The 27,517-nt window shown below is 53.4% G+C and overlaps 1 protein-coding gene across 1 annotated transcript; it reads left to right on the forward strand.

The window, feature by feature from the left end:
- Window positions 1–17,604: 17,604 nt before the first annotated feature.
- Window positions 17,605–25,649, forward strand: GDPD2 (glycerophosphodiester phosphodiesterase domain containing 2; the record flags this gene model as incomplete). The annotated part of the gene is made up of 15 exons (XM_082488039.1): window positions 17,605–17,718; window positions 18,863–18,966; window positions 19,040–19,133; window positions 19,359–19,418; window positions 19,780–19,878; window positions 20,267–20,360; window positions 20,808–20,953; window positions 21,429–21,511; window positions 22,094–22,244; window positions 22,799–23,014; window positions 23,861–24,012; window positions 24,364–24,511; window positions 24,738–24,820; window positions 25,280–25,308; window positions 25,597–25,649. 15 exons carry the CDS (start codon window positions 17,605–17,607, stop codon window positions 25,647–25,649), a joined length of 1,626 nt encoding a protein of 541 aa, XP_082344165.1.
- Between the last annotated feature and the right edge of the window lie 1,868 nt (window positions 25,650–27,517).

Raw genomic sequence — 27,517 nt, forward strand, 5'->3', positions numbered from 1 at the left:
TTTTACAAGAATTTCAGTTCTGAAGCTCTTCCTTTGCCTTCAATCAACTATCTCAACCATTTGAATTAATCCACACAATCACAGCTGACACAAGGCATTGAATCATCCACAGGTCATCATTTCAGTTTTCTTTAAGATAAGATTTCATAAGCAAATATGTACAGAATATTTTTCTATGTCCACTATTTCAATGTTACCCTTAACACTGAAGTCCTAGTTCCGTGTTAGTCATTTCTTTACCAGTTATACCAACATACATTAATTTGAACTTCAGATCAGGGATTAGAACAAAGGGAGAGGTGAAGGGCGGGGAGGGGAAGAAGAACAAAATAAATCACATCAGTATGCAGAGCCTGACTGCTCAAACTGCTGTTAACTGCTGGGGTTGAGTGAGCTGAGTGGGGTTGGTTTGTCCCCAGCCGCGGGACAGAAGCTTACCCTTCATGCCAAAGAGGCACATTTATCAGTGCCAGCTGTACCTCTGTACCACTGGATTCAGACTGTTCAACAGATTGGCCAGTTCTGAAGGATTTTATTACTACACTGAAAGTCAGGAAAGTCCACTAAATATAAGGTTAAACTATAAACTTGCTGCACCCCTGCCTGCCTCAATTTGCCATATCATTTAATTGTTCTCCCACAACCTTTGCCATCAGAAAAGAGAAGGTAAAGAAGGGACAGAATCCTATTTAGCTATGGGTATTAGCCGTTTAGATTAACAAGCACTGCATTTTATTTATCTCAAAAGGAAAACAATTTATCCAACTGCACAACCATCCATCATTTCTAGTCACAAAGCTTTCATACGGTAATGCCCCCTAAGTACAGGCCAATTGGCAACACTAAAACAAGAAGTGGGATTTCACCTTGCTGATAGTAGGTTCTGGGAGAATTTGAATATTGGACTCTTTCCTGCCCTAAATATAGACACTTTCAAATCAAGGCAATAACTTGTTTCTTCTGGAGAACAAACTTACTTTAGCATTAAAGATACGCTTTCCTAGACATTTTGGAAAAACATGTTGGAACCTTTTACTGTAAATATTACCTCACCATTTTTTTGTATTAGGTTATGTAAGACTATTCCCCACTAAATAACATTTCAGGCTTCCAGCATGATGTGCGAAGGTAAACAATGCACTGACAAGATACACAGTATCTATCAGTATAGTAGAATCAATCCTATTTAGAGATTTCTGGCACATTTTTGCTTTTTGGGCATAAAAACCACATTAATAAATAATTTTAGGCATCATTATAAACTACTTCATAAGTATATCATATATAGTAAGAACAACCCTTTGAAAGAAGCCTGTCAAGACTCCTCCTTCCATAAAATGATGCACAGAAAATTTCAGCTGTAGTAAGACACCACTGTAGCAACAGAATATTTTAATGCAAAACATCTCGCAGCTTGGACTTCAAAAGTCCAAAAAGCTGGATTCATAGACTGCAGAAGCTTCTGCTGAAAAAGACATATTTTTAGTTTGATGGAGTCCATGAGATGAAAAGAAACCCTTTTTGAGCTTTGTTCCTTATCCAGTCAAAACCATTTTCCAAGTGGCTTGGCCATGCTTGAAGGCGAGTTCTTAGGCCATGTAAAATCCATTTCCCACAGAGGTCACTGAGCAACTAAACTAGATGTCTTCTGCCAGTAAGCCAAGCAGAACAGGGAAGGGAACCCAAGAATGCTGGGTCTCTGTTTTGTACCTTAGGGGTGGGAACAAAGCCTAGTGGCATCAGCTCTGTGCATGAGCAGCTTTGTAGGGTGAGGAGGTGCTCAGGTTATTTAAAGTCTGTGCACATTCCCTTTCTCTAGCATCTCCTGCATTAGTTAATATCAGCCTAAAAGAGCAGAGTATCAACAGCTTTTCGACACTCTACAGATGCTCTCAGATGGGAACTATTCAGTCTAACTCAATTTCATACTCGCCATGCTCTCCCAAAGCGCAAGAGAGGTACCTGCATATAACCAGGGAGTTGCCTTCAGCATGCTGAAAATTAATGCAACAAGCCAGATGGGATGGGACTGCCATTTTTTGCTTGAATCAAGCAAATGTGCCAAATAATCTTAAAACTAAGAATGTGACATGCAAAAAACATCACATTGCTGCACAGCCCATTGTTCTGGGCAGCTCTTCAAGGCAAACTCTCTCCCAGGTAAATCAAATATTTGCTGCAGAAAGGGCTTTGTTTCAAACAGTTCCTTCCTTCCCTATATACATGTGTGCACACACATAGAGAGGATGAGAGATCTGGCATTCTTAATGGAATCTTTTTTTTAATTACCACTTAAACTTATTAGAGAAACAAGAAAGATGCAACTTGGACAGTTATTTTTGTGCAGTAAAGCTTAGTGCAGCCTAGCGGTTGTTAGAGCACTTACAGTTATTTATTTCTAATATTGGCAATAGAACTTGTCTGTTCTTCAGGACTCTTCACTTACACCTTTGGCAATTTCAGTGATAGCAAAGTTAGGGAAGGTGAGTTGCACAGATGGGCCTTTAAAAAAAAAAAAATTGATTCATTGCTCTAGACCATATGAAAAGCTTCACTTTGAAACACTACAAATCTGTACAGATAATTTAGAGAAAGTCTTTATATAGTTTTCTGAGTGCACAGCAGCCTTGCTATGCCCCACCGGGAGTTCAGGCACAATGCCTTCAGCTGGAATAAAGAACTTACCAGCTATCTGTCAAAGCAAACGACTGAATTAAACAAGCATGGGATTAGGACAACCAAGATCAGTTACTCAAATCAGCCTATTGACAAACAGCCTGCAGTCACCCAAGAATGGATTACCCACTGGATCGTGGACACTGAGGTTCCTTTCTTACAGCAGCTCAGACAAATCCAATGCTCCTCTCTCTGCTTCATTGGTTTTGTTACTGCCTTTTCTGTTTACAAATTAGCATTGTAAACTGTGTTGTTCTTATTTAGGAAGTTACTTATATCCTCACTACATGCGTGGATTACTGGAGAGGCCTCTAGCAACTTCCCGACCTGCTGACCTTGCTGGTTTAACCTGCTGAATCTGCTGCTCTGTACAGCTATCCATAATCTAACCAAAGAACCCAAATGCCTTCCTCCGAGAATTCTACAACTGTCATTTCACGCTGACATGCACAGCTACTATCTACATAATTTATCCCTCCTAAGTGCAGGATCCTAAGATTTTTTCTTTGAACAGCATAGCCAGTTACATCAAGGTTAAGACCATAATGTTACACCAAGGCTCCATAACCAGACAAAGAGGAGCTTTCCCCACCACCAGCCAGGACATGACAGTACTGCTTCCCAAAGAAACGATACTTGCAGTCTGGGCAATGAGATGTTGATCACTTCCACTCGCTCCTCTGACCTTTCCGTTCCAGTGAATTGACTGTTCCTCTGCCAGATAGTGCTCTTTTGAAAAGCCTCTTCTGTCCCTCATTTTGAATCATTAAATACTTTGACTCGTGCTTTTGCAGCAAAACCCATTCTCTCAGATAATGCTGTCAAGTTCTGGTAACATCTGTTGGAATTCAACATGGGTTGAATTTCTCACCTGCTACTGTTTTTGCAAAGTCTGTGTTTCTCAATATTTAGAGTACGACTGATGTGATAACTTCTTGTAGTTAAAAAAAGGGTTTCATTAACAGCATTTAGCGGTCCAGCTGTTGATGCCGTTAGAATAGGGTTATTGAATAACTCAAGGAAATACACATTTCTGGTAGCAGTAACCTCAAGTAGTATTCGCATTAGATTAAAGCACTTCCAGTCAGGATACTTGTAACATTTAATTAGGCACCTGAAAGAGCAGTTTATATATGGCAGAAGTGACTGTCAAAACCGTGCAAATTAGCACTAGTATTTACAGTACAACATAGCAGAACAGGAATAAGTCAGAGCTTGCAGAGAGCACTGCAAGTGATTCTTAGCCTAATCTAACACCCCCAAAAGTTTATTCCGCTGTCCAGTTCAAACATAACAATTCATGATCACAAAAGTGAACGAAGATGACAAGAACCTAGCAAGCACCCCTGTAGCACCACAAAGCATGGGAGGGACAATTTGGACTACACTGGCATGTAGGCACAGTAACCTCTGCTATGCACAAACTAGATCACAGCTGCATCTAATCCTGGGTTTTCCAAAATCCCCAGGAGGACTGTACAGTACTCCAAAAGCTTTCTGCAAGATTTCCACTATTTTATCAAACCACTGATTACCGACAGCATTCAGGAGCAGAATGCCTGTGTCACACACAACTCAGTCTGGACACAAGGCCCCAGCAATATCCATCTACATTTTGCAGGTTTATTCCTAATATTTTATCACACAACAAGAACTCTCAACTTAAGCTTCAGTCACTGCTGCATCCCTATTTTGGGCTTGTTCCATTCACAGTCATCCTGAAAGCATTTTCCTATACTCTTCTCACCACTTCTTTTGTTTTGCAAACAAGCATGTTTTGTTTTCTCCCATGCTAGCCCTCACATGTGCGGACTGTCTCAAATACAGGCAGTACTCGCTCAGCTTCTGTATAATCCTGCAGAACCTAGAAACAAAGCGTGACAGTGACAAAACAGCTAGAGTGCCAAGACAAATGCCCTTCATGCTGAGCTATGCAGATTCTCAGTTCTTCATAGCCATCTGTCTGTAACAGTATCTGACAAGGCAAGCAAGTGCAAGTACCTGAGGCAACAATCACCTCCACCCTATAGCTGTATAACGTCTAATGCAATGAGGTACAATCTGTGATGGTAGCTCCAAGTATGACAGCTGCAAACTGAGAGAGTGGCATTTTTCATCTCAACATCCATTCCAACCATTGAAGGTCCTCTCAGGACTTCTTAAGACTTTTTTCCAGGTGTGCTTCTTTTCTTCCCAGTGCTGGAGATAAGGACTTTAAGCAACAAATCCTCCCACGTCAGCATCACGCTGCAGTGATCAAGAAGGCAGAGCACCCTCTTCATGAACTTCACAAATTCTAGATCTACCATGCACCTTTAAGTCATGGACCAGCCCAGTTCTGCCAAACAAGAACAGAACCTCTTCTGAGCACTCAAGCACCTTCTTAAAATAAAGGTAAGTTCTGTGAATAGATGTTAGATCTCTGTATGAAGTATCTTATCTAGTGAGCACTTCACAGGGATGCCTAGAAGTTCTTAGTGAGTGCATGTCTGCTGCAGCATAGGAGACAAGAATTACAAGTCTGTTTTCATTTCCTAACAGAAATTACATTCTGTTCTGAACGCAGGATCAAATACTTAATTTAACAGCAAAACCCAAGAATAACTTAGCAAAAGGCATAAAAGTGAACTGAGATTTTAACATAAGCTACTTTGTGGAAGAAAGCAATTGGTGTGTCCTTTAACTGCACAAGCTAGCTAAGTGCATGAGCTCTGCATTTGGGTGAAATATAGACAAGTTAGGGAAAAAAGGACCAAAGTGACAACCATCACTGAAGAGGTACAAGTGCAGAACAATGAGTAGCTGTTTGGAAATCACCCAGAAGTTCTTCAAATCCATGCCTGGATGCAAGTTGATCCATGACAAAAGAAACATAACAAAAGTCGATCCATAACAAAAGAAAGCAAAACCAATTAGGCAAATGACCACCTAATAAACAGACAGCTAGCCAATGCACAACTAAAAGCTAGTGAGATTTCAGAGAAAGCTCAGAGAACACCGTGAAGAGATATGCAAATGGTAAATTAATTGCTTATAATTATCGAAGTAGCTAAGGAAAGAAAAATTAAGTATAAAGTTCATTATAGGTAGGCATTAGTGTCATATTCCTGCCTATATATCCTACCCACCTGAATCCACTGAGTTCCAAAGATATACACATGCTGGTTTAAGTACCTCTACCTCCAAAGTTACTATTTACCTGGTCTTAGTAACATTTCAATCTGTGATGCTTTTACTGACCCAAGCAGAACAACCTAGAAGCATGACTAGCATCATTTCCAATCATCAGTTAAAACTTAGCAGGAACAAGCTGGTGGGCTTCCAGATAAGCTGGGAGTTAATAAGCTTAAAAGAAAGGATCACATACATGCCTACTTGAAAATCATTTCCCAAGCAGCTAAGGATGCACCTCCAAGAGAGATAGCCCATACGTACACAGATTCAAGATACTCCAGTACAATTCATTTACGCTGTTAATAGATTCCCACCATACATTCTCTTTGCTCACTGGAAGGGGTATTTAACTATTCTAAAGGTTCAAACGGGCACAGCCACTTCAAGCTGATAGCAGAGAAACGGTGATTCTGGATAGCATTTCCCTGCACAAGCTACAAGACCTAGCTCTAATTTGCCAGAACCAGTCATTTGCAGCACATCCCTCGGGTAGAAGGCAAAGCACTGTTGGAGAAGGGGCTTTGGCAGCCTAAGGTTTTTAGATTTTGAAGTTCTGCCTTACAGCTGAGCCTCTCCACCACCACAGGAAATTCAGTTTTCCATTGTCAGAAAAGTAACAACAAAATGCCTAATAGCTTTCTGTGATACTTTCTAGTATAGCTGTTCTGACTTTATCGGAACAGCTCAGCCATGATGTCAAGCCTCTCCATGCTGCCAACCACTCCAACTAAAAAAGCAGCGTCTCACACAGCCTACGTTCCAGAGAAGAAGGTCTCATAGGAGGCAAGACAAAAAAAAAAGGTTATACTTGCACTTTCCTAACTTCAAAGCAAAAAAAGCCTTTTTTTTTTCCCCCAACCAAAATGTGATGTCAAGAAAATGTTATCTTCACAACTGCACAAACACCTTCTGCCATGTGAGAGGCAGACGCTTTTTCCCCCCCAAACATAAGTCTTTTGTCCATAAACACTGAACATGAGAAACCACAGGCAGCTAGACACCAAGCCTCAGAGATACGGATTACATAGCTCTGAGAAAACAGAAAAAAAAAAAACACAAATGCAGACCACTAGCTAGAAATCCCCCCACAACCCTTTGCATTAGTTAAAGGCTCAAAAGAAAATTCACAAATTTACCAAAACAGAGCCCTGACAGACACCCACAGTAGGTATCTGTAACAGTGTGCTGGTTTTGGCTGGGGGAGAGTTAAGTTTTCTTCACAGCAGCTAGTATGGGGCTGTGTTTTGGATTTGTGCTGGAAACAGTGTTGATAATACAGGGATGTTTTAATTATTGCTGAGCAGTGCTGACAGAGTCAAGGCCTTTTCTGCTCCTTGCACCAGTGAGTAGGCTGGGGGGGCACAAGAAGTCAGGAGGAGACACAGCCAGGAGAGCTGACCCCAACTGACCAAAGGGACATTCCATGCCATATGACATCATGCTCAGCATATAAAGCTGGGGGAAGAAGGAGGAAGGGGTGGGGGGACATTTGCAGTTATGGCATTTGCATTCGCAAGTAACCATTACACACAATGGAGCTCTGCTTTCCTGGAGGGGGCTGAACACCTGCCTGCCAATGGGAAGCAGTGAATGAATGTCAACCCATGACTTCTCTCACTTTCACTCTTCTGATTCTCACCCCCATCCCACCAGGGCAGAGTGAGCAAGTGGCTGTGAGGTGTTTAGTTGCCAGCTGGAGTTAAACCGCAACAGTCCTTTTTGGCACATGGCTCAAAGGGTTTGAGATAACAACAGATTTGATTGGAATGCACTAGATCAAGTTTATAGCTGTTATTGCTGTTTAGCTATTAATTGGCAGGTTCCTATGCTTGCTTGCCTTACTGCAAATTAGAGTCTTATGCTCATTAGCGGCTGCTTTTTCCTTTTGCTGCTTGCTCTACTGCCGATCATCTTACTCTGCCGTCCCTGAGAACATTTTGATAACAGCAATGGCAATATACCTGGGCTGGCAGATGACCAGGGTATCACTGCTGTACCAGAACTCCAGTGTAAACTCAGGTGGAGGCAACTCTGCAGACACCCAGGTTGGTGAAGGAAGGGGAGGAGGTGCTCCAGGCACCAGAGTAGAGATTCCCCTGCAGCCCCTGGTGCAGGCCAAGGTGAGGTAGGCTGTCCTCCTGCAGCCTATGGAGGTTAACAGTAGAGCAGAGGGTTTTTTATTGAGATAAAAAATAGCTTAATAGAACAAAGGAAGAGAAAGTAATCATAATAAAAGAATACACAAAACGTGATGCACAACACTCACCACACAGTGACTGATGCCCAGCCCCTTCCCAAGCAGCAATCACCAATTCCTGCTCCCCCACCAACACTTATTTATATAAAGAGGGCATAACATCCAAAATATATACCAAGCACAAATCCAAGACAAAGCCCTAACACTAGCTACTATGAAGAATGTTAACCCTACCCCAGCTAGAACTAGCACAGTCAAGTAAGCAAACAGATAAAAAACAGTACTAAAGACTTTTTTTCCTTTAACTACTACAAGACTTTAGCTAGAACCTTTACCTAAAGATACTTATGACTAAACAGGCACAAGAAAATAAGCCATAAACAAACATATCCAAGAAATTATATTTACAGGAAAGAAAAAAACATCAACTAACTACTCTAGACCCAATATGCTACCTTTTAAAACAAAAACTACACCTCTGTTAGTAATTCTACATACTGGCTCCACTACAACACAGCTAAACCACCAGGCACCTAAGGACACAGACACCACCCTCCCCACCAGATTACTCACCACTCCCTAGCAAGGGCCCTTTATATAAACCTACTCAGCACAGTGCTCTGGAGACTGCTCCTATAAATTTGGCAATGGCAAACAGTTGCTGTTTATGTACACTAAAGAGCTTGAACCAAGAAGCTGTTTCTGTCTGGTAAGTGTGCCAGTTTGGGGCCTTTTCTTGGGTTTTGTTTTTTTTTTTTTTTTAGTATTTAAGCTAATAGCTTATAACAATTGTAAAATATGGAATGCAGGCAAGTTATGTGTATGGGAAAGTTACTTTATAGAAGTGTCTAATAAAAATGAATTGTCTCCCTTAAAGTAACAGGAAAGACACCAATAGTTCTGTGAAGCTATCTAGTAACAGCTTGTAGGTATTAGAAGGAAAAATGTAGTAGCACTGCAAGTACAATGGGAGTATTGCTGGCTGCAGCACATCATGACCCTCAGAAGTGTTACTTATCCTCAAATAACCTGTCTGACAATAAGGAAGTGATAATAAAATAGACATGCAGGAGGGCTTTGTTCTCTCTGCCTAGATTTGCAGAGTAGAGAAGATAGAATCCTATAAGCAATAAGGCTAGTAGGGGATCAGAAGTGGTATTTCTTGAGCAAGGACTGACTGCAACTACTGTCTGTGTTGATACTTGAATACAAAGCAAGCACTTACAAGTTAGGTGCTTGGGAGCTTGGGCTGTATCCTAACAGGTGCTTGTTAAACTAGTTTGAGAGCTGAGCTTTACCTTGTTGAGTACTTAAGCCTGTTTTTGACATGAATGCTGATTCAGAGTCTTATCCTACCTAGACTGCTGTTAGCTCCTTGGTACAGCTGTAACACGGTACGTGGCTTAACAGTAACATCAGTGAGCAGTAATGACTTCACGGAAGGCTTCTGAAACAATGAGAAAAGAAAGGCAGCTTAAGCAACAAATAGATTTTGTATTCCTTAGCATGCCTTCACATAGTGATCTCTCTGCTGCTTTTATATCCTGAAAGGGGGGAAAATGCTGTTGTACAGTAACTATAACTCTGAACAGAAGTTAGAGATGCATCAGGAGGAAATGCTCCATAGCAAAGGCTTATCCCAGTGCAAAAAATAGTGGTATGTCCTAAAAGTTAGTAAACAACAAAAAGAGGCTAAGTACAAAAGCTTCTGCAGTAGAACACCACAAGTAAGTGGCAGATGTTTTATGCTTACAGACAAGGGAAATACTACTTTTTTCTGGAAGAAAAAGACAAATATTGGTCAGAAAATAACATAAACCACTGATACTGCTCAAGTATGTTTTCCAATGCAGAGTAAGTGGAACCAGACCTGCAGAGTATCAGCATTGCCCCATTCAGTAGGTTATGCCTACAGTTTACTTCCAGTAAAGCTAATTATCCCTATAAAGAAAACAGACTAGAAAAAACAGTTCTGCTATAACTAAATTAGTCAACTTCCTTTGTAGATAAAACAAAAACCAAAAATATGCAGTTTAAGATGCAAAACTGCATGCAAGTATATCCTGTGAGCATCCTTTCTATCATATCTTAAATGAAATACTTAAGATTTGGCTTCAGTTTGTTATTGTGTGTTCTGTGGCTTCAGTTAAGTATGCAATTAGGAAATGGCAAATGATAAACATCTCAAAATTCTGAACTAGCTCAAGTTCCAAAAAGAAAAGGCTACATCTGAATAAAACTTTATTTCAGTCCATGAAATCATCAATGAAGTATAGCATGTAAAACTTGCAGGACAGATGTCTGACAGAAATACCAGTCTGGTAACTCTTTTTTTTTTTTAAATGAAACCAAGACTTGCCAGTTTGAATTCCTCTTTTTTTTTTTTTTTTTTTTTTTGGGGGGGGGGGGGGGGGGGGGTGTTCTTTGCCTTATTATCAACTTTAGATATTCCATGACACTGCCTAAAAAATAATTTCCTAACTCCATATATACTGTATAATGCTTACTGAACAGATTACCTTCTGCTTTTCTACTGTGTTCTTGTAAAAGTCTGTGTTCTCTATACATTAATAAATGTATCTCCACAAACCCTTGAGGGGTGTTAGATTCCAATGAAAACAGCGGGACCAACGCTGCACTGGTACAGTGAGATCTGCCGTTACAGTGGAGCTTGAACTCTCAACACTCATTAGCATTTGATCCTCAGAGCTCCTATCATTCATCTCAATTACAACAATGAATGATTATCGCTCCTGAAAATCAGCCCCCTGCTGTTTTAAAGTATTTAGGAAATGAAAACTATAAGGACCACCCCTGAAAAGTTTGGGTCAAGTGATTTGGCTCTTAACATACAAACTCAGTGGTAAAAGCCGAAAGTTCTCCACGGTGGTTTTTTTTTTTTTTCATGCTAAACAATACTTTCACAATCTGCACTCCTGATCTCCTTAACTAGCCTGTTTCTGGGGGGCAAAATCTCTGATCCAAAGTTTGTTCACCACATACTTTAATTCCTTACAAGCTTCTGACCTTTAGGAAAAACTAAACCTAACCATTGAGACTAGTGCCATGATCCATATACTCTCCCTTAAGTAGGCATTTTACCCTCTGACTAGTTCTTTCTAACAACTTAATTTCTTAATGTGCCTATGCAACTTCAAAATGTAGCAAGTTCTATATTACTGCAGATTACCAGCAAGTATGGATTTTTAGATTCATGATGGAGAGATCTTTGCCTTGGCCTGTCAGTTCTTGTAGGTCAGATACTAGCTGGGGTGGAAGAAAAATCTGTACCACTGGCTTTTAAAGTGTTGACAGCAGAGGAATGGCAATACACTGAATTTTTGTTGTCCATTACAAGCTGACAGAGTGTGAAATAATGGTCACAGAAACCTGCATTGCCTTACCCTTTTATCCCAGGTCTTGAGTCCTATAGGAGATTACATGAAGGGAACACATTCCCTGTAACAGTCAAACTTAAAAGCCTTATTTCTTGTAGATTACCTGAAGTAACTGAAACAGTGGCTTACATCTTCTTTTCTGAAAAGACTGGTTTGTGTTTGGTTCAGTTGACAAACAAGAATCTAACATAAAGCCATTAAGTCACTTCCATACATTGAAAATACTTTCTCTGCTCCCCTAGTAAAAGTCTAGGGAGAGAACTTCAGCTGAACTGTAACATACCAACACAAGTTTCCCTGCTCACTGAAACCATTTCCTCTGTGCATTTGTTTTTATAACTCTACTAGAATTTAAAAAAGCACTTACGGATGAGACTGCTCACGAGTGAAGGCAGGGCATAAACCCTACTTACAGCAATGCACTGCTTGATGTCGTGCATGAGCTGATTCAACTGTGCTGACAGGGACATTATTTTCTGTCTGTCTTCTTCCCAACTAATTCTGGCACTTCTGACTTCATGATGAGACAGCTGTAGAGCTAAGCTAGCTTGGCTACGCATTCTGGTTGGCAGCTTTGACTGTTCAACTTGGCTCCTGGAGAGCGGACAAGCAGGGTATATGCCTGGGATGCCCCTGTTTATGGCAGTCTGATGGACTCCACCATGAAGCGGCCCTAAGTTCAGCTCCTTCCTTTTGGGGAAACCCTGACCTGCGCTCCTGTGCTGCAGCAGGCCGGGGCGGCCAGGCCCCGCTCCTCCGGCGGGGCTCGCTCTGAAGGGAGGCGGCAGGAGGCAGAGGTCCCTCATCCCGCGGCCGTTCAGCTCGGTGAGCTGCTGACTCCGATTGTGTGACCACCAGCCACAGGAAGACCTAAAATGCAGACAGAAGCAAACTACATGTCACTGTATGTCACCTCCATTGGCCTTTTACAACATAAAAGCCACCTGAGCCCCAGTCACCCGGGGCGGCAGGCAGCTCCTGGCGGGGCCTGCAGCGCCGCGGGCCCGCGGCCCACCTCCGTGGAAGGGGGAGCCCGAGGAGCCTCCCAGGCGAGCTGCCGGCGGGAGCGCGGCCTGCGATGGGCTGCCCTGAGGGCTCCCCCGCCGGCCGGGCCCCGCTGAGGGGGCAGGGGGCGATGGGAACGGGGCGGAGCGAAACGGGCGGTGGCGGCGGTGGCGGCGGCAGCGCGGGCAGAGCGCGCCCCCTGGCGCCGTGCGCCGGCACCGACCGGGCAGCGCTCAGGCGGCCTGCCGCCCGTGCCAGTACTCAAAATGGCTTCCGCCCCTTGACAGGCACCGGTGCGACGCCGCTGCCCTCGCTCAATATGGCTGCCTCCAGTCGGGCGGCGGGGGTTTTAAAACGGCTGCCGCTTCCCAGGAAGGGCTCACGCGGGAAGAGCGGCCCTGCCGCCGCTCCCCTTCCCTGTAGCTGCCCGTGTGCGGGCGCCGCCGGGCAGGGCCGTGAGGAGGCGACGGCGCGGCGGGAGGAGCGGCGCTACCATAGAGTGCGGGGCGGGAGAGGCGGTGCTACCATAGAGTGCGGGGCGGGAGAGGCGGCGCTACCATAGAGTGCGGGGCGGGAGAGGCGCCGCGCCGGCGGCAGCGCCCCGTGGTGGGCAGAGGCGGCGAGGGACCGCGCGCCGGCCTGTGGCGGGGCAACCCCGGCGCGGCCTCCGCAGGCATCGCTCCCTCCGCCGCGCCGCGGTGGGCACAGTTTGGCCTTCGAGAGGGAAGGGGGCTCCCGTCCGGCGCGGTCAGGCGGCGGCCGATACCTCCCCCCCCCCCCGGATCCGTCGGGGAGCCGCCGGTCCCTCTGCTCCGTCTGGCCAGTGTTGAGGGGCGCCTCTCCTGTCAGCTTTGCCTCACCCCCCTAAACTCCACAGCTCCGGGGTCTCCGGGAGCTCTGCTGCAACCCCCCCTCTTCCAGCATCACCTCGGTCTTTTTATTCACACACGGTTTTCAGAGGTTCTATGATGACCTGAGGCCTGCTGCCTCAGCTGCTTCTTGGCTCCGGTGGTCCTTCACCCCTCCCCAGCGCTCACTTCTTCATCTCCTCGTGATCTGCGACCCGCTCCCCAACGCTAAATATTTTTAATCTGCCAAAACGGGCTCTCCACGTCCCGTGGTACAGTCCCGCTGGGAAGACCCTCGCCCATGGGCTTGCTCTGCTCTGTGGCACCACGGTGGGTCTGCGCCGGAGCTGTCAGCGCATGCGGGAGGTGAACCTTGCCGTGGGCTGCTCACAGCTGACAAAATGTGGGGTGCAGAGCTGCTCGCTGGTCCCAGGGCCATTCCTGGCCATTGCAAAGCTTTCGGCTCGCTCTTTTGGGCGTGGAGCGATGGGTGTTATTACACAGCCCCTCCTGCCACTAGTGCTCCAGACCTTCCGCTGGTAAGCCCCCATAGATGTCCTTGATCAGCACGTGGCATGGAGCTGTTCAGATTTGTGCCAAAACTGTTAATAGTGGTGTGGGTCAGCTGTGAGGGTGAGCGCTGAGGCTCCTGCCTAGCCTGGCAGTAGCTGTGTCACATCCTATGCCATCAGCTTTCTCAGCTCCTTTGCAAGTGGCAGGAGGTCACAGAGGTCCCCCGAGATCCCAGGCAATGATGGAGCAAGTCACTGACACGGAAAGGTCCGAGTGTCCACCCGGCATCGCAGCTCACCAGGGACTGGGCCTCCGCTGGGACCTGGAGCGGAGGGTGGGGGCTGTGCCAGAGAGATGGAGGGCATCGCCCCGTCCATCTGCAGGTGGCATCAGGGCCCTGCCTTGGAGCCTGCTTTCATCTGCTGCTTTAGCAAAGTTGGGATGTGTTGGCTCTGAAGCATTTCTCTTGGCTCGAGACAAGAAAACACTTTTACCTCCGTGCTCCCGCCTTCAAAGCATGCCCCAGTGAGTGTCAGCTGGGCCAGCTCTGGTGGCCCGGGATGTGTCTGTCCCAGGCTCCCTCTGCAAGGAAAGGAAAAGTTTCCCTTTGACAGAGGGGCTCCCACAGCCCCTTGCTTGAAGGCCCAGAGACGCATGAAGCTCTGCCTCCATCTGCCTTCCCTGCTCCCGGAGCCTTAATCTGTCTGGAGCGTGGGCTGCCTGCAAACTCCTCTGCGCTGCAGCGCGTGACGCCCCCCTGGGCCCCTTCTCCGCTTTCCCAGCGGCCACCAAGCAGAGGCTGCGCCGGGGTCGGCAGGGCACAAAGCCACTGGCGGGGGCCCTCCCTGACCCCCGGTCCTGCACGCTGCGCCCGCTGCGGGCAGCCCGCCTCTGTCAGCCTGTGCAGACCTGCAGGCGGCATTGGCAGCCCTGCCGGGCCACAAACACACCCAGGAGGGTGTGAGCAGGCAGCTGAGCAGGGCTCTGCTGCGCAGGGACGCCCAGCTGAGAGCCCAGCCCCAGCACTCACCTGGCTTGCCGGCGTCCCAGCTGCAGGAACCCAACGTCTGCAGGGAGCAGGTATTTTGCCCGCTTGGCTCGTTGCCCCGGGGTGGCAGCCCATGCCATGGGAAAGCCATCCTGTGCTGCCACGGGAGCTGCGGGAGAGCTGGCAGAGTGGTACGGGGGGCGATAGTCCTTGGCCCTGTGCGCAGCTGAGATGGGGAAGGACAGGGGCTGCCCGTGCTGGTCCCATGCTCCGGAGAGCGGGGACGGGGAGCACAGGGCTGACTGCATGGGGGAGTTGTGGGGCATGAGGCTGGGAGTGGGGGGTCTGGGCCAGGCTGTGCTGTTCTTGCTGATTTGGGGTCACCCTGTTCCCCATGCTGGTCCAGGAGCTCTGCCCTCCCTCCTGTGAGGTCAGGGGACAGCAGGGCTGGATGTCAGCTCCAGCTGACCTGCCCGGTGGCATGCAGCCTGGGCTGGCTTGGCTCTGTGTGGGCAAGAGGCTCTTGCCCTGCCCGTGGCCACCTTGTCCTGTGCCAGCACCCCTGGGGCACAAAGGTCTCTGCGGGGCTGCGAGCACGCACTGCTGTGTTGGTGACTGTAGCAATGGGTTTGTCACCCCTTCAAGCCCCCTGTGCCCCCCCCCCCACTACAGCTGGGGGTGTGCCGTGGGAGTTTTTGGTGAGAGCTGAAGGAGGGCTCCTGACAGACCTCCAGATCCCCCTCAGAGCTGGAGCAGAAGCTGAGCTGGGACTGCTGTGTGCCCAGTCCAACTCTGTGTGGGACCCGTGCCCAGGTGTGTTGCACAATAACTACTGGTGCCGCTGCTGCAGTCCCGCTCTGACCTGGGGAACAGGGTGACATTTTCCTTCCAAACCCTCCAGATAGCACCGCTGGTGTAGATTTGCGGTCAGTCCTGCGCCGCTGCCCTGCCAAGCTCCAGTCCTGGCAGCAACAGCCTCTCGGAGCAGCTGAGTGCTGAAGTTCCACAGCCGCTCCTACTGCACTTTGCACGTTTCGTGGGAGCCAGCCCGGGGGTGGCAGGGTTTCCCTCAGCAGCTGCTGGCACTGGTGCTCTGCCTGTGTGAGCAGTAAGGCGGGCACAGGGCAAGTCCCAGGGGATGCTGGCTGAGCCCGCTGCTCCCTGATGGAAGTGGTGCCTCTGCTTCTGGTGACAGCAGGGGTATGAGCCTGCAGCCAGAGCCTCTGGGCATCAGGGAGGGAAACTGCCTGGTCCCATGGCTTCCTGCTCTTGTGTTAGGGCTGGCTCCTTCGGTGTGATCACTGAGCAGATCACAGCTGCTGATCTGATCCCTAGAAGACAGAGGAGGCAGTGGATGTGGGTACCGCTGTACTGCTCAACATCCCCTGTGCCTTGGCTGCCTGGACCCCAGGGGATGGCAGCCCCCAGACCCCCCCCAGCCTGCAGAAGCCAGCTGGGCAGGTTAGGGGTCCTGCTCTTGTGTTGGTACCCGGCTGTGCGTGCTCCAGCAGCCACTGCTCTGTGTGGGTCCTGGGGGAGATTCTGCACCCCAGCCCTGAAGACCAACACACTGGTGGTATTCGGGAGTGCGGTGCCGTGCTGGGGTGCTGCTGTGTCACGGGAGAAGACCAGGCTGACCTTGGCCATACGCAGGGCACAGCAGAGCCACTCTGGTGTGGCTGGCTGGGGCTGGGAGGGCCTGGGCCAGCTCGGCTCCCCCTCTCCAGGGCCCAGGTGAGGATGGAACGTGGCCCTGCTAGGCACACCCTTGCCCCCAACACTGGAGAGGATGTGGCTGGGAGGATGTGGTCGGCTGGCTCCCGTACCTGGCTCAGCGGTCACAGTGAAATGAGTCTGGTTGAATCTGCGGGGTGATAGTGTTGCATGGGGTGCCTGGCCTGTTGGGGAGGTTGGGATGAGGAGGGGCAGCAGCTCCGTGTCCGGGCAAGCAGTAGGGTTTCTCAGGGTGGATAAAGGGAGACCTTGTTTGGGGCTCCCTGCTTCCTCCAGCCAAACACCAGGAGTCTGGGAACCACAACAAAGCATCCTGGCCCTCTCCCCTTCCCAGTGTGTGGGGAACCTAGTGGTAGCCCTGCACCCAACCTGGGTGTCTGTGACTGTAGCAGTGGGTTTCCCCCATGACTGTTCCTCTCCCCGGCCCCCATAGTGCTTGAACCAACAACCATCCGGAGCCTGCTCAGCTGCAGCACCTCCAGCCCCCCTGAGTACCCCTCGCTGTGTGAGCCGAGCTGGTGGGCTGCCAGGATGGTGCCGCCTCAGCAGGGACCTGGGCTTAGGGAGGAGGATGGAGACTTCCCAGGCTGTTGCACATACCCCCACCTGCACAGCAGGAGCCTTGAGCTGCAGCTTGGTCATTGCAGCTGGGCTAATCCTGGGGAGTCTGGCTGCAAGGTTGTGTCAACCTGGCCGGCAAGGCTGATGGCCCCTGGAGCCTGCACGGTGCCCCTGGCTCCCAGGCAGAGTGCCGAATCCTGGGCTGGGGAGCAGGGCCTGCTCCCTGCCAACTCCAGGCTTGTTCCAGCTCGTTGAGGTCCCAGGGCAGCCTGCTGAACAGGTTGGGCTGCACCCCGTGCTTTCCCTGGCACCGCGCCTTGCCTGGGGACATGGCCAGCAGCCCCGCTATGTCCCAGGGCTCTGGGGCAGCCGTTTGCCAGAGTACCTGGACCCAGGATGCTGCAGTGCCCTGTCCCCGTGGGGCGGGAGGGTGAGAGGTCTGTGCCAACACGCTGTGTGCATCCCCTGCAGGACGCCTGACCGTTTGCCTGGGACAGCGAGCGCAGCGCTATGGCAGACCCCCCTGGCTGCTGCCGCCCCTGTGCCACCTGCCTGCTCTGCCTCTACAGCTGCCAGTGGATCACCGCCAAGAAGGAGAAGAGGAAGGGCCTGAGAACCACCAAGGTGATACCACGGGTGACGCTGAGCTGGGGCTGGCCAGCCCCTGCATGGGTGGCCGGGGTGGGGAAGGGCTCCGGCTGGGGGTCTCAGCCCAGACATTGGGCTGCCGATGCCTTGCCACTGGTCCTGCGCCCCAAGAGAGCTGGGGTGCTACCTGGCACCACCTCTGTCCAGGGACTGCCCTAGCCTGGAGCAGTGGGAGGGTGAGTTGTCTGTTCCTGCTGGGTGACAAGAAAGGTAGAGCAGCACGTTAGCAGCAGCGAGGCTGAGCCGTGGCCGTCCCCTGCCCAGCCGAACGTGTGTCTGCGGCATGGTTCGCGCGTGCCTGGAGCTGAGCGCTGTGCTCCCCGAGGGCTGAGCGTGGCGGGCAGGTCCCGGGGCGCTGAGTGCCTGGCAAGGCACGTGGGAGGCACGGTTCTTGGGCTGGGTGCGGCCCCCGCTGATGGGGTGCTGGAAGGGGGTGTCCCCAGCAGTTTATAACCTGGGAGGGGTGAGGCCCTGGGATTCTCTGAGGTCTCCAACTCCCATGGGAGCGGCTGTGCCGCTGCTTGTCCCGTCTTGCCTGGAATGTGCGAGCTGGTCCAGGCTGCCGAGTGTCCCACTCAGCACCTGTGGCACCCCGCACCTCCATGCATATGTGGGGCTGGGGGCTGGAGACCCTGAAGCTGGACCTGGCTTTGGCTGGGCAGGCAGGAGCAGTCAGCAGGCTCCCTGCTGTAATGACAGCTCTGAGGCACAGCACCTCTCTCTGCCCAGCCCACAAATCACCCAGCTGGAAGGGAATAGAACCTGGCTCCCTGCCCTTTCCCATGTCCAAAGTCCCAGCCTGCTGCCAGCGGCTGCTGCATGGGAAAGGAGGCAGTCCTGCCACGGGGGCTGTCCTCCCCAGCCTGGCCTAGGCAGCTTTTTAGCTTGTAGGAGATGCTGGTCCATCTTGCTGTAGCATGGGTCCAGCCAAAAGAACTCTCCTGGGGAGCTCTGTTCCCTCTCCATGGGGCAGCGCGCTGCCTGGACCCATGAGGCCAGTGCCTGCTGTGACCCCCTGCGCACCCTGCTGCAGGCTGGGTGCTCCCCAGGGGCCTCAAAAACCTGGCCAGGGCCCACGTGCCCTGCAGGTGTGTGCGTAGCTGTCCTCTTTGGCTTTCAGTGCGACTGCGGCTGGTTCCTATTCCTCTTCTGCGTCTTCCTCTTCACACTGGTGTGGCTCTACTTCGCCATCATCATACTCAATGATTTCCACAACTTCAATGAGTGAGTAGGATCCCACCTCCTGCCTTGCTCCCCATGTGCCCCCTGCCCCTCTGACCATCCCCTTTGCTGGCAGGTACATCTTCAAGCAGACGAAGTTGTGGTTAGACTGGTCCCTGGTCCTGCTCATAGCTACAACCGTGCTGATCACCTACTCAGCTGTGCTGCTGGTGAGCCCCGCTGATCCTGCCTGGGCTAGTGGGGGTATGGAGCTGTGCGGAGCACAGGCTGGCTGCTATGCCCTTTGCAGAGCCAGGTGGAGCCAGCAGCATTCGCCCTGCTGGAGCTGTGTCAGCCTCAGCATGGCCAGAGCCCCTCTGGCTGAGAGCTGTGCCCTTAGAGGGCTGAGGTGTGGGGTACAGCCCAGCTCTGACAACTCCTTGTTCTTCTCATAGGTCCTTGCTTTGTGCTTGCAGCTGTGCGGCCAGCCCTTGAAGCTACACTGGCTCCACAAGGTGAGAAACCGGGGGCGCAGGGAGATGGTGCCTGCCCTGGCTGCCCTTGCACTTTGGAAAGCTGTAACCCACCTACTGGGGCTGCGTATGGCTGCCGTCACCCCACTGGGTGGCTGTGTGTCCCCGCTGAGCTGGGCTGCAGCCGTTAGTCCCCCAGACACGTCTCTGACGGGACTACTCCCCTCGCTCAAAGCGTGGCGTACAGAACTCAGCTGCAAACCCAAATGGGGAAGTGGGGTCTCAGGACTTGCAGGGGCTCAGGAGGAAGGGGTGAGGGTTCTGCCTGCCCTGCCAGGGCACAGCCCAGCTGCCCTGCAGGATGCTGTGTGCTCCCCTAACTGCCCTGTGCCCTGCCCCACAGACCCTGCTGATCTTAACTGCCCTGGTGGTAGCTGCAGCCTTCACAGGGCTGGGAATAAAGTGGGCGGAGGAGTGGAGAAGTGCACGTATTTCGCTGCAGGTGAGTCACCTCGATACCAGGGACTCCCTCGCTGTACCCAGTACCTGGCCTGTGGGGATGAGCTGAAGGGTGGTGACTGGAGCCCCCAGCATGGCTGTGTGCCATGGGGGTTAACGCCCTGCCCTTGACTTCTGCTGCTTGGCCAGGTGAGGTGCTTCTGCTGCTCTTGCAGTCCTGCCTGGAGCAGCTGCAGTCAGGGTGATGAGCGGTGGCTGGACCAGAGCGGGGAATCTGTTCAGTCCCCCTCGGAGCCTGTCCTTCCCTCCCTGGCACTATGGCTCTTCCAGTGGTTCTGGCTGCAGTGGCAGATCCCTGGCATGGGACCATGTGGATTTTGGGGACAGGGTCTGGGCTGGTGCTGGCTGACACCCTGGCTTTGCCTCCCCAGGCAACAGGTCCCTTCCTGCACATTGGAATCGTGGGGGGAATGACGCTCCTTGCCTGGCCCCTGGCCAGCTTCATCTACCGCACCCGCAACACAGGTAATCCACCTCCGAGGTCTCCATCTCCCCACTTGGCTGGTGCCTTGCTTCCTACCACCCAACTGAGCTTCACTGGTGGCAGAGTGGTGCACAGAGGGGGTCAGTGCAGTGGGAACAGGTTCCCAGGACTCAGTCTGGTAGCAATGCCTGCTCTTGGTTGCTGCTTCTCGTGCCTAGCCTTTGGCGCAGCTTCAGCCCTCACTGCCTTGCAGCGGATGGCAGGGCTATGGATGGCAGATCCAGTCCTGCAGAAGTGCTGGGTTTGGGTGCAAGGACGTGTAGTGGGCCAAGAATAAATCTGCAGTGTTCCTGAGGCTGGGGATGCAATGCCTGACCTAGGGCAACCAGAAGTTAATGCCAGGTGAAGCAGCCTTGGCTTATTCCTAACGGCCTGCAAAATACTTCCTCTCTACCTCACCCCTCTATCTTCTCTGTCTCTGCCTGCAGGTCTCAAGGTGTTTCTGCTGTTTGTGTACTGCGCGGTGATGATCGCGCTGTATCTGGCTCCTCTGGGAATTACCTCCCCTTGCATCATGGAGGAGAACCAACTGCCCCCCAAGCCAGCCCTGGTTGGCCACCGAGGGGCCCCCATGGTGAGTGACCAGCACTGGCAGCGCCCTGGCACAGTGGTCAGGGTGGATGGGGCAGGCTGCTCTGCCACCAAAAGACTGGCCGGGGGGCACTGGCATCTCAGACCCTTGCGGGGTCGGAGTGAGGTCTGGCCAGCCCAGCAGAGAGGGATCCCCACACCAGCCAGGGCAGCACAGGGGCGAGGAGGGTGGGCGCAGCAGCCGCAGGGCAGAGCTGATTGCTTAGCGCTGCTGGACCAGGAGCAGATGGCTCTCAGCAGAAAGCCTGGCTGCGTAGTGTGGGCTGAAAAGCAGGACTAGGCAGGCTCTGGCTATCTACACCCAGCCCTTTTCCATCCCTGACCCTACCGGGGTCACCAATCGCATTGTGGTTGCCCTAGAGCCCAGCCATGCTGCTGCGTGCGGCCAGGCAGGGTGAGTGCCTGCCTCCAGCCCCTTCCTGCCTGTGACCTCTGCGCTAACACTGTTCCTTTTCCAGCTGGCCCCCGAAAACACCCTCATGTCACTGCACAAGGCGGTGGACTGTGATGTGCAAGTCTTTGAGACAGACGTCATGGTGAGGTAAAGGGGACTTGGAGGGAGGGAGGGAGGGAGGGAGGGAGGGAGGGAGGGAGGGATGAAGGGAGGAAGGGGCCTGTGTATCCTGGGATGTCATGTCCCACATGGGGCATTCTGGAACACACCTGGAGGACTGACATAGCCTGAATTTGGAGGCAGCTCTGTTCAAAGGGCTCTGCCATTCCCACCTTCCCAGTATGGGACTGGCTCCAGCTTGGTGTCCCAACTATCTGGGAGAGGTACTGGGTTTCTGTCCGCCCCACGCAGGTTGGCTTCCAGGGCATTAGGAGGGAGGCACCATCAGGGGAGGGGCACTGCTTGGAAAAGACCCTGGCTCTAATTCATCTCATGCAATCCTGTTATGGGGACAGCTGTTGCAGTAAGCAAGGAACTACTTGGTTCCTGGCTTGGTCTCTAGGTGCTCTGTGCTTTCCAGACACTCGTCTTTTTGTGTAGAGGGCCAGGAGCAGGCATGAGAGTGGGGGTTACCCTAGCAGGGTGGCTGGGAGGGGACAGAAATGCCAGGGCAGGAATAGGAGACAAACAGCTTGCAACACAGAGCTTCCCTCTCTGCTTCTTCGCCAGTGCTGACGGGGTCCCATTCCTCATGCATGATGAGAAACTCACCAGGACCACCAATGCGCAGGATGTGTTCCAGGAGAGGGCTGCCCTGAACAGCACTGCCTTCAACTGGACAGACCTCCAGCAGCTGGATGCTGGCAGCTGGTTCCTGGAGGTCAGGATGCCCCTGGGGTGGCTGGTCGGGGCTGGGTGCATCTGTGGGTGAAGCATGAGCCCTGCCCTGGGGAAAGTTCCCTCTGCAGCGCTGGTCCTGGCAGACACCTGGACAGGGCGCAGAAGCACTTTCACGCCTGCACGAATCCCTTGGGTGCGGTTACGCCCCAAGCTGGGGTTTGTTCTGACTCCTCAGCTGAGTCACGGAGGTGGCTGGTTTGAGGGGAGGTGTCTCATGCGTTTGCTCTGAGCTGCACAGCCTGCCTGGGCTTGGAGGCCGCTGTGGCAAGGCTCTTCCCGAAAGGTGACTAACCAACTGCTGAGCTGCTCTGAGTGCCCACGGGTGTTGGGGCTGCTTGAACTGCGTTGTTAGTGGGGAGAAGGGTAGAGGTGCCCCATGGATGTGCATGGGAAGCATCCCTGTGCCTGTCTGCACTGGAGGGCATGTGGAGAGGCCAGCGTAGGAAACCGAGAGCCAGAAATGGACACCAGTTTGGGAGATGGAAGCTTACAGGTGGTCTGCCTATGGTTACTAACTCTCTCTCACCCTTGCAGCGGAGGCCGTTTCCCACTGTGCAGAGTCTTTCAGCTGGCGATCGCTACCAGGTGACTAAACAGAGGATCCCATCCCTGGAACAGGCGCTAGAGGCAGCTAAGCAGAGCAATATCTCCATCATGTTTGACCTGCGGCCTGAGAACCACAGTGACTACCAGAGCTTTGTCAATGCCACCCTGGAAGTGATCTTACAGTCAGGCATCCCACTACAGCAGGTGAGCTGCCCATCGCCCCACCGCTGGCGGGCCCTGCTGTCACAGCCCTGCCGTGGTGAGAGGTGCCCCGCCAACCCCACTGAGCATCCCTACCACTCCGTACACCACATCCCTGTATGTGGTCCCTGCTGGGGGAGCCGGTCCGGTTGTGGGGTTCTCTAGCTGGGACAAGTTGCCTATAATTAGGGGTTAATGATTACAGCTTCAGAGCCCTCCAAATACCATGGTGCCCCAGCACTGGCCACCCTGGTTGTGTAAACAGTGACTCAGTCTAGGGAGGTGACCAACAGTGTCAGCAAGAGCAGGAAAACAATGCTGAGGCTTCCACCTCCCCGCACTGTGCCACACCTCTCCCTGCAGCTCTTGAACTCCTGCTGCAACCTTCTGGGTTGTCTTTGTACTTCATCCAACCTCTGCAGCACAGGACACGTGCTGCCTTGAGGGGATGAATTAGCCCCCAAATCACTTTCCCTTCTTGGCTTTTTGGGAATGCGGAGCAGGAGGGGAGACAGCTAAGACTTATACTGTAGTGGTGATCCAAGGTGCATTCTTGCTGCAGACTTGGGACCAAAAGGGTGCACTGCTTGATCCGTTCAAGGACCCAGAAAGGACATAACTGCTGCTGCTTTCTTAGGTTGGAACTGCTCAGTGGGGTCTGTTGTGCTCACTTCTTGGCTGGGAGGAACTCTTAGGAGACTGTCCTGGCAGAGATCCTCATGGAGGAGCTGAGTGTGGAGAGGGGGGCAGGAAGCAGCTGTCTGAGTAGGCCATGTGTGTCTGGACCTGCAAGGAAATATCAGAAGAGAGCAAACTCTCCTCTGCATGAGCTCTCTGGCTCTTGCCTAGGTCCTCTGGCTGCCGGATGGATTCAGGGAACAGGTCAAACAGCAAGCCCCAGGCGTTCAGCAAATCTACGGCCGGAAGAGGCTCCAGAATGAGAAGGAGCCGCTGCTGCATGTCAATCTGCCCTACCAGGACATGAGCTCTGAGGAGATCAGGTGAGAGCCCTGTGCCCAGGAGCCTGGGAGCTGTGGGGCCTGGGCACTGTTCCAGCTCTGTCCCAGGGACCAGCTGAGGCTGAGTGCTGGCGCGTTCCTGGAAAGGGCAGGGTGTGTGCTCCAGCCTTGCAGACAAACATGCCTTATCAGGCAGGGCTGGTGCAGGGGATGGAGCTGGCTGCAGTCCTCTGCCTTGCCAGCAAATCTGCCCTGGGTCTGGCTCTCCAGACAGTTGCTCCACGTGGCTGCAAATGCTGGATCATATCCCAGATAGACAGTCCTCTCTGGCTGTACGCTGAGCGTGCCGGCACCCTGCTGTCTGCTGCTCTGACCACGGCTGTCCCTGTGCAGGCAGTACCGCCAGGACAACATCTCTGTCAACTTGTACGTGGTGAACCAGCCCTGGCTCTTCTCCGTGCTGTGGTGCTCCGGGGTGAGCTCTGTCACCACCAACGCCTGCCAGGTGCTGAAGGAGATGGAACACCCCATCTGGCTGCTCGTAAGTGACCCCTCCATCCTTCACCCTGCCCCCACAGCCCTGTGCCCCAGGCACTTGTGGGTCCCTCTCTGCTGCACCCGGGCAGCCAGCTGCCTGGAGGGTCGTTTTTGCTCAGTGCTGTGCTGGTGTGACCCTGCGGAAGGGACTGCAGGCACAGCAGGCTGGGCTGTGCCACCAGCACACCACCCCTGGCTGGTGTTCATGGCTTGTCTTGTTGCCTTTGCAGCCCAGCAGCACGTACCTCATGATTTGGATTGTTGTAGACTGCGTTTCCCTTCTTGCCATCCTCTGGGCCTTCCTCTTGGTGAAGTACGTTTGATCCCTTTCCCCCTCCCGGGGGAGGCTGTAGTGTGCCCTGTGTGGCTGGTACTGTTACCGTAAGTCCCTGTACTGTATCAGTACATACCCAAACCTGGGCGTATCTGCTGCCCCCCCCTCTGGACTCAGATCCTGGGGGGGTCCTCTCCTATCTGGCTAAGTGAGACAGCAGTGTGTGGAAGCAGCTTTTATCATCAGGCTGCAGCTAAAAATCTGGCCTGACCCTTCCCCAGGGTGCTGGGTGCCTTAGTTCACCCTTCCTAGCTCTCTCTGCGCCCCGGGGCTTGCTGGGCTGAGGCTGGGGGACACTGGCCCTGCTCCTTTACCAGTGCCGGAGCCCCTGCGGGGCTGGGTGTCCCGTGGGGCCCCCCAGTCTCCAGCTGGGAGCTTGGGGGAGGGAAGGGGGAGGCCGGACTGACATGCTAACATTGCTCCTATTCCATCTCCTAGGAAATGCTCCCAGAGAAGACGAGCAGCGGGTGAGTGCGCATGGATGTGAGCTCCCCTCCCTCGGAGCCAGGCTCTGCCTGCGGGACTCTCCCTGGCAGGCAGGCAGCTTTCTCCTGCCCAAAATGACAGTGGTTTGGGATGGCCGGGGGAGGGAAGGGAATCCCAGCCCAGGGAGTTCCTGTCCTGCCCTTAGCAAACAGCGTGGGGGAATCCCGCCTTCCCCAAGTCCCCTCAAACCTGCTTTTCAGGCCGCTCCGCCTGTCGCTGTGGGATGATGGCTGCCTGCCGTGACTGTTTTTTCTCTCTGTTATCCCCAGAGTCCGAGACGGACGTGCTGCTCACAAAGATCAACAGCTTGATGCAAGAGTGACCCCTCCGGCCTGCATCAGCCGTGGGGAGGGGCAGCCAGAGCCCTGCGCAGCTCAAGCGAGGGGCAATCCTCAGGCCAGCTTCGAGGCTCCTTTCCTTTGCAGACTTCTTCCTGAGCTTCCCGTCACCCCTGTAGCCTTCCTGACTCCTTGCGTGTTGCACAACTGCCCTCAGCTGAAAAGACCTGGAACTGGGTTCCCCGTTCCCATGGACAGCGAGGAACTGGAGACTCTGCAGGGTTTTCCTGGGGCTGGCTGGTGCCGGGGGGCTGAGGGCTTCTCCAGCAGTGCTGGGGCCAAGACCTCTGCCCTGGGGTTTGGACACTGGTGGGGGATTTGAGTCGCTCCTTGGTGCAGGGGAAGGGTAGTCTCTGTCTGTCACCAGCAGCTCTGCAGCCAGTGATGGGGAAACCTCGTTGTAAGTGCTGCTGCCCTGGGGGCTGCCCTGCCCCATGGCTTGAGGAAGAGGAAGAGGGGGGTGGGAAGGCGGGGGGGGGGGGAAGGGGGGCTTTTCACAAGATGGAGGGGGAGCTGCGCTCTTCCTACCCCCATGCTGCACACAAGTCCTGCCCCCGCTGCTGCTGGCTTCATGCTTGCGGGCCAGACTGCTGGCACCCCATGCAGCAGTTCCTGCCTGGGAGGGGGCGGGGGGGGGGGCGAAAAGGGAGGGGTGGGGGGCGGTGGAGGGTGTCTGGGGGTGGCAGGACCACGGTCCCGCTCAGGCTGCTGCACAGCTGGAGGGGGGGGGGGGGGACGGGACGGGGGGGACGGGACTCGGCGTCCGTCACTTTGCAGCAGAGCCTTGAACTTGGAAAAGGGGGATCAGGTCAGTTCCACTTGTTCCTCCCTATTTCTCTCAATAAAGGAGCGGAGCGGTAGACAGACCCCGGGGGCGTAACCCCTTCCTCCCCTGCACCCGCCGGACCGGCTCCCTGCGGCGCTGCGGGCCCCGGTACCGGCGCCGGGGCAGGCGGGGATGGGCGGCGCGTCGCCGCCACCTAGTGCCCGCGCGGGGGAGCGGGGCCGGGCACCGAGCGGGAGGAGGGGGGGAGGAGGGGGGGCGGTCCGGGTGTGCCCGCCGGGATTCCCCCCCCCCGGGGCGGGGTGCGCAGGCCGAGCCGCCCCGCTAACCCGGCGGGCTACGAGCGGCTGCGCCGCGGGGGCCGGGGCGCTCCCGGAGGCGGTGCCGGCGGGGGGGGTGGCGGCTCCGCGGCCGGTTCCCGCGGGGCGGGGCGGGACGGGGCGGGGCGGGGCGGGCGGCGGCTCGGCCGCTCGCGGGCTGGTACCGAGCGGAGCGGCCGCCGGTCGCGGCGGAGCGATGATCCGCCGGGAAGGTAAGGAGCGCCCTGCCCTGCCCTGCCCTGCCCGCGGCACCGGGCACCGCCGCGCTCAACAAGTGTCTGCCCTGCCGGTACCGGCACCGGCATCGTGCCCGCTGCCCCCGCGCTCCTGCCGGGCACCTCCTTCCCTCCCTCCCCCCCTCCCTCCCCCGGGCACCCCCGGGGCTGAGACCTGAGGACCGGGTACCCCAACTATGCGCCCGCCCTGGGCTGTGGGACGCGTCCCGGTGCCACCGTGGCTCGGAGCGGGTGGCTGCAGGATGCTGTGCGTGCAGCACCCTTGGGTGCTGTGGGGAGGGCAGGCATGGGCCCTGCGAGGAATGACCTCCTGTAAGCGGGACTTGTACCTTGAGATGGGCCCCGGACATCACGTGCCGTTCCTTGGGTGCCACAGGAAGGGTGCTCTGGTCCCCACCCTGCGCCGGGGGCACGGCACTGCCCCGCCAGACTCCCCCCTCCCTCCCCCCCCCCCCGGGTCACCTGGTGTGGGTGGCCGTCAGCGCAGGGTGCGTGCTGTTCTTTCTGTGCAG

Source organism: Vanellus vanellus (genome assembly GCF_965231255.1).
Source record: "Vanellus vanellus genome assembly, chromosome: 10".
Taxonomy (NCBI): domain Eukaryota; kingdom Metazoa; phylum Chordata; class Aves; order Charadriiformes; family Charadriidae; genus Vanellus; species Vanellus vanellus.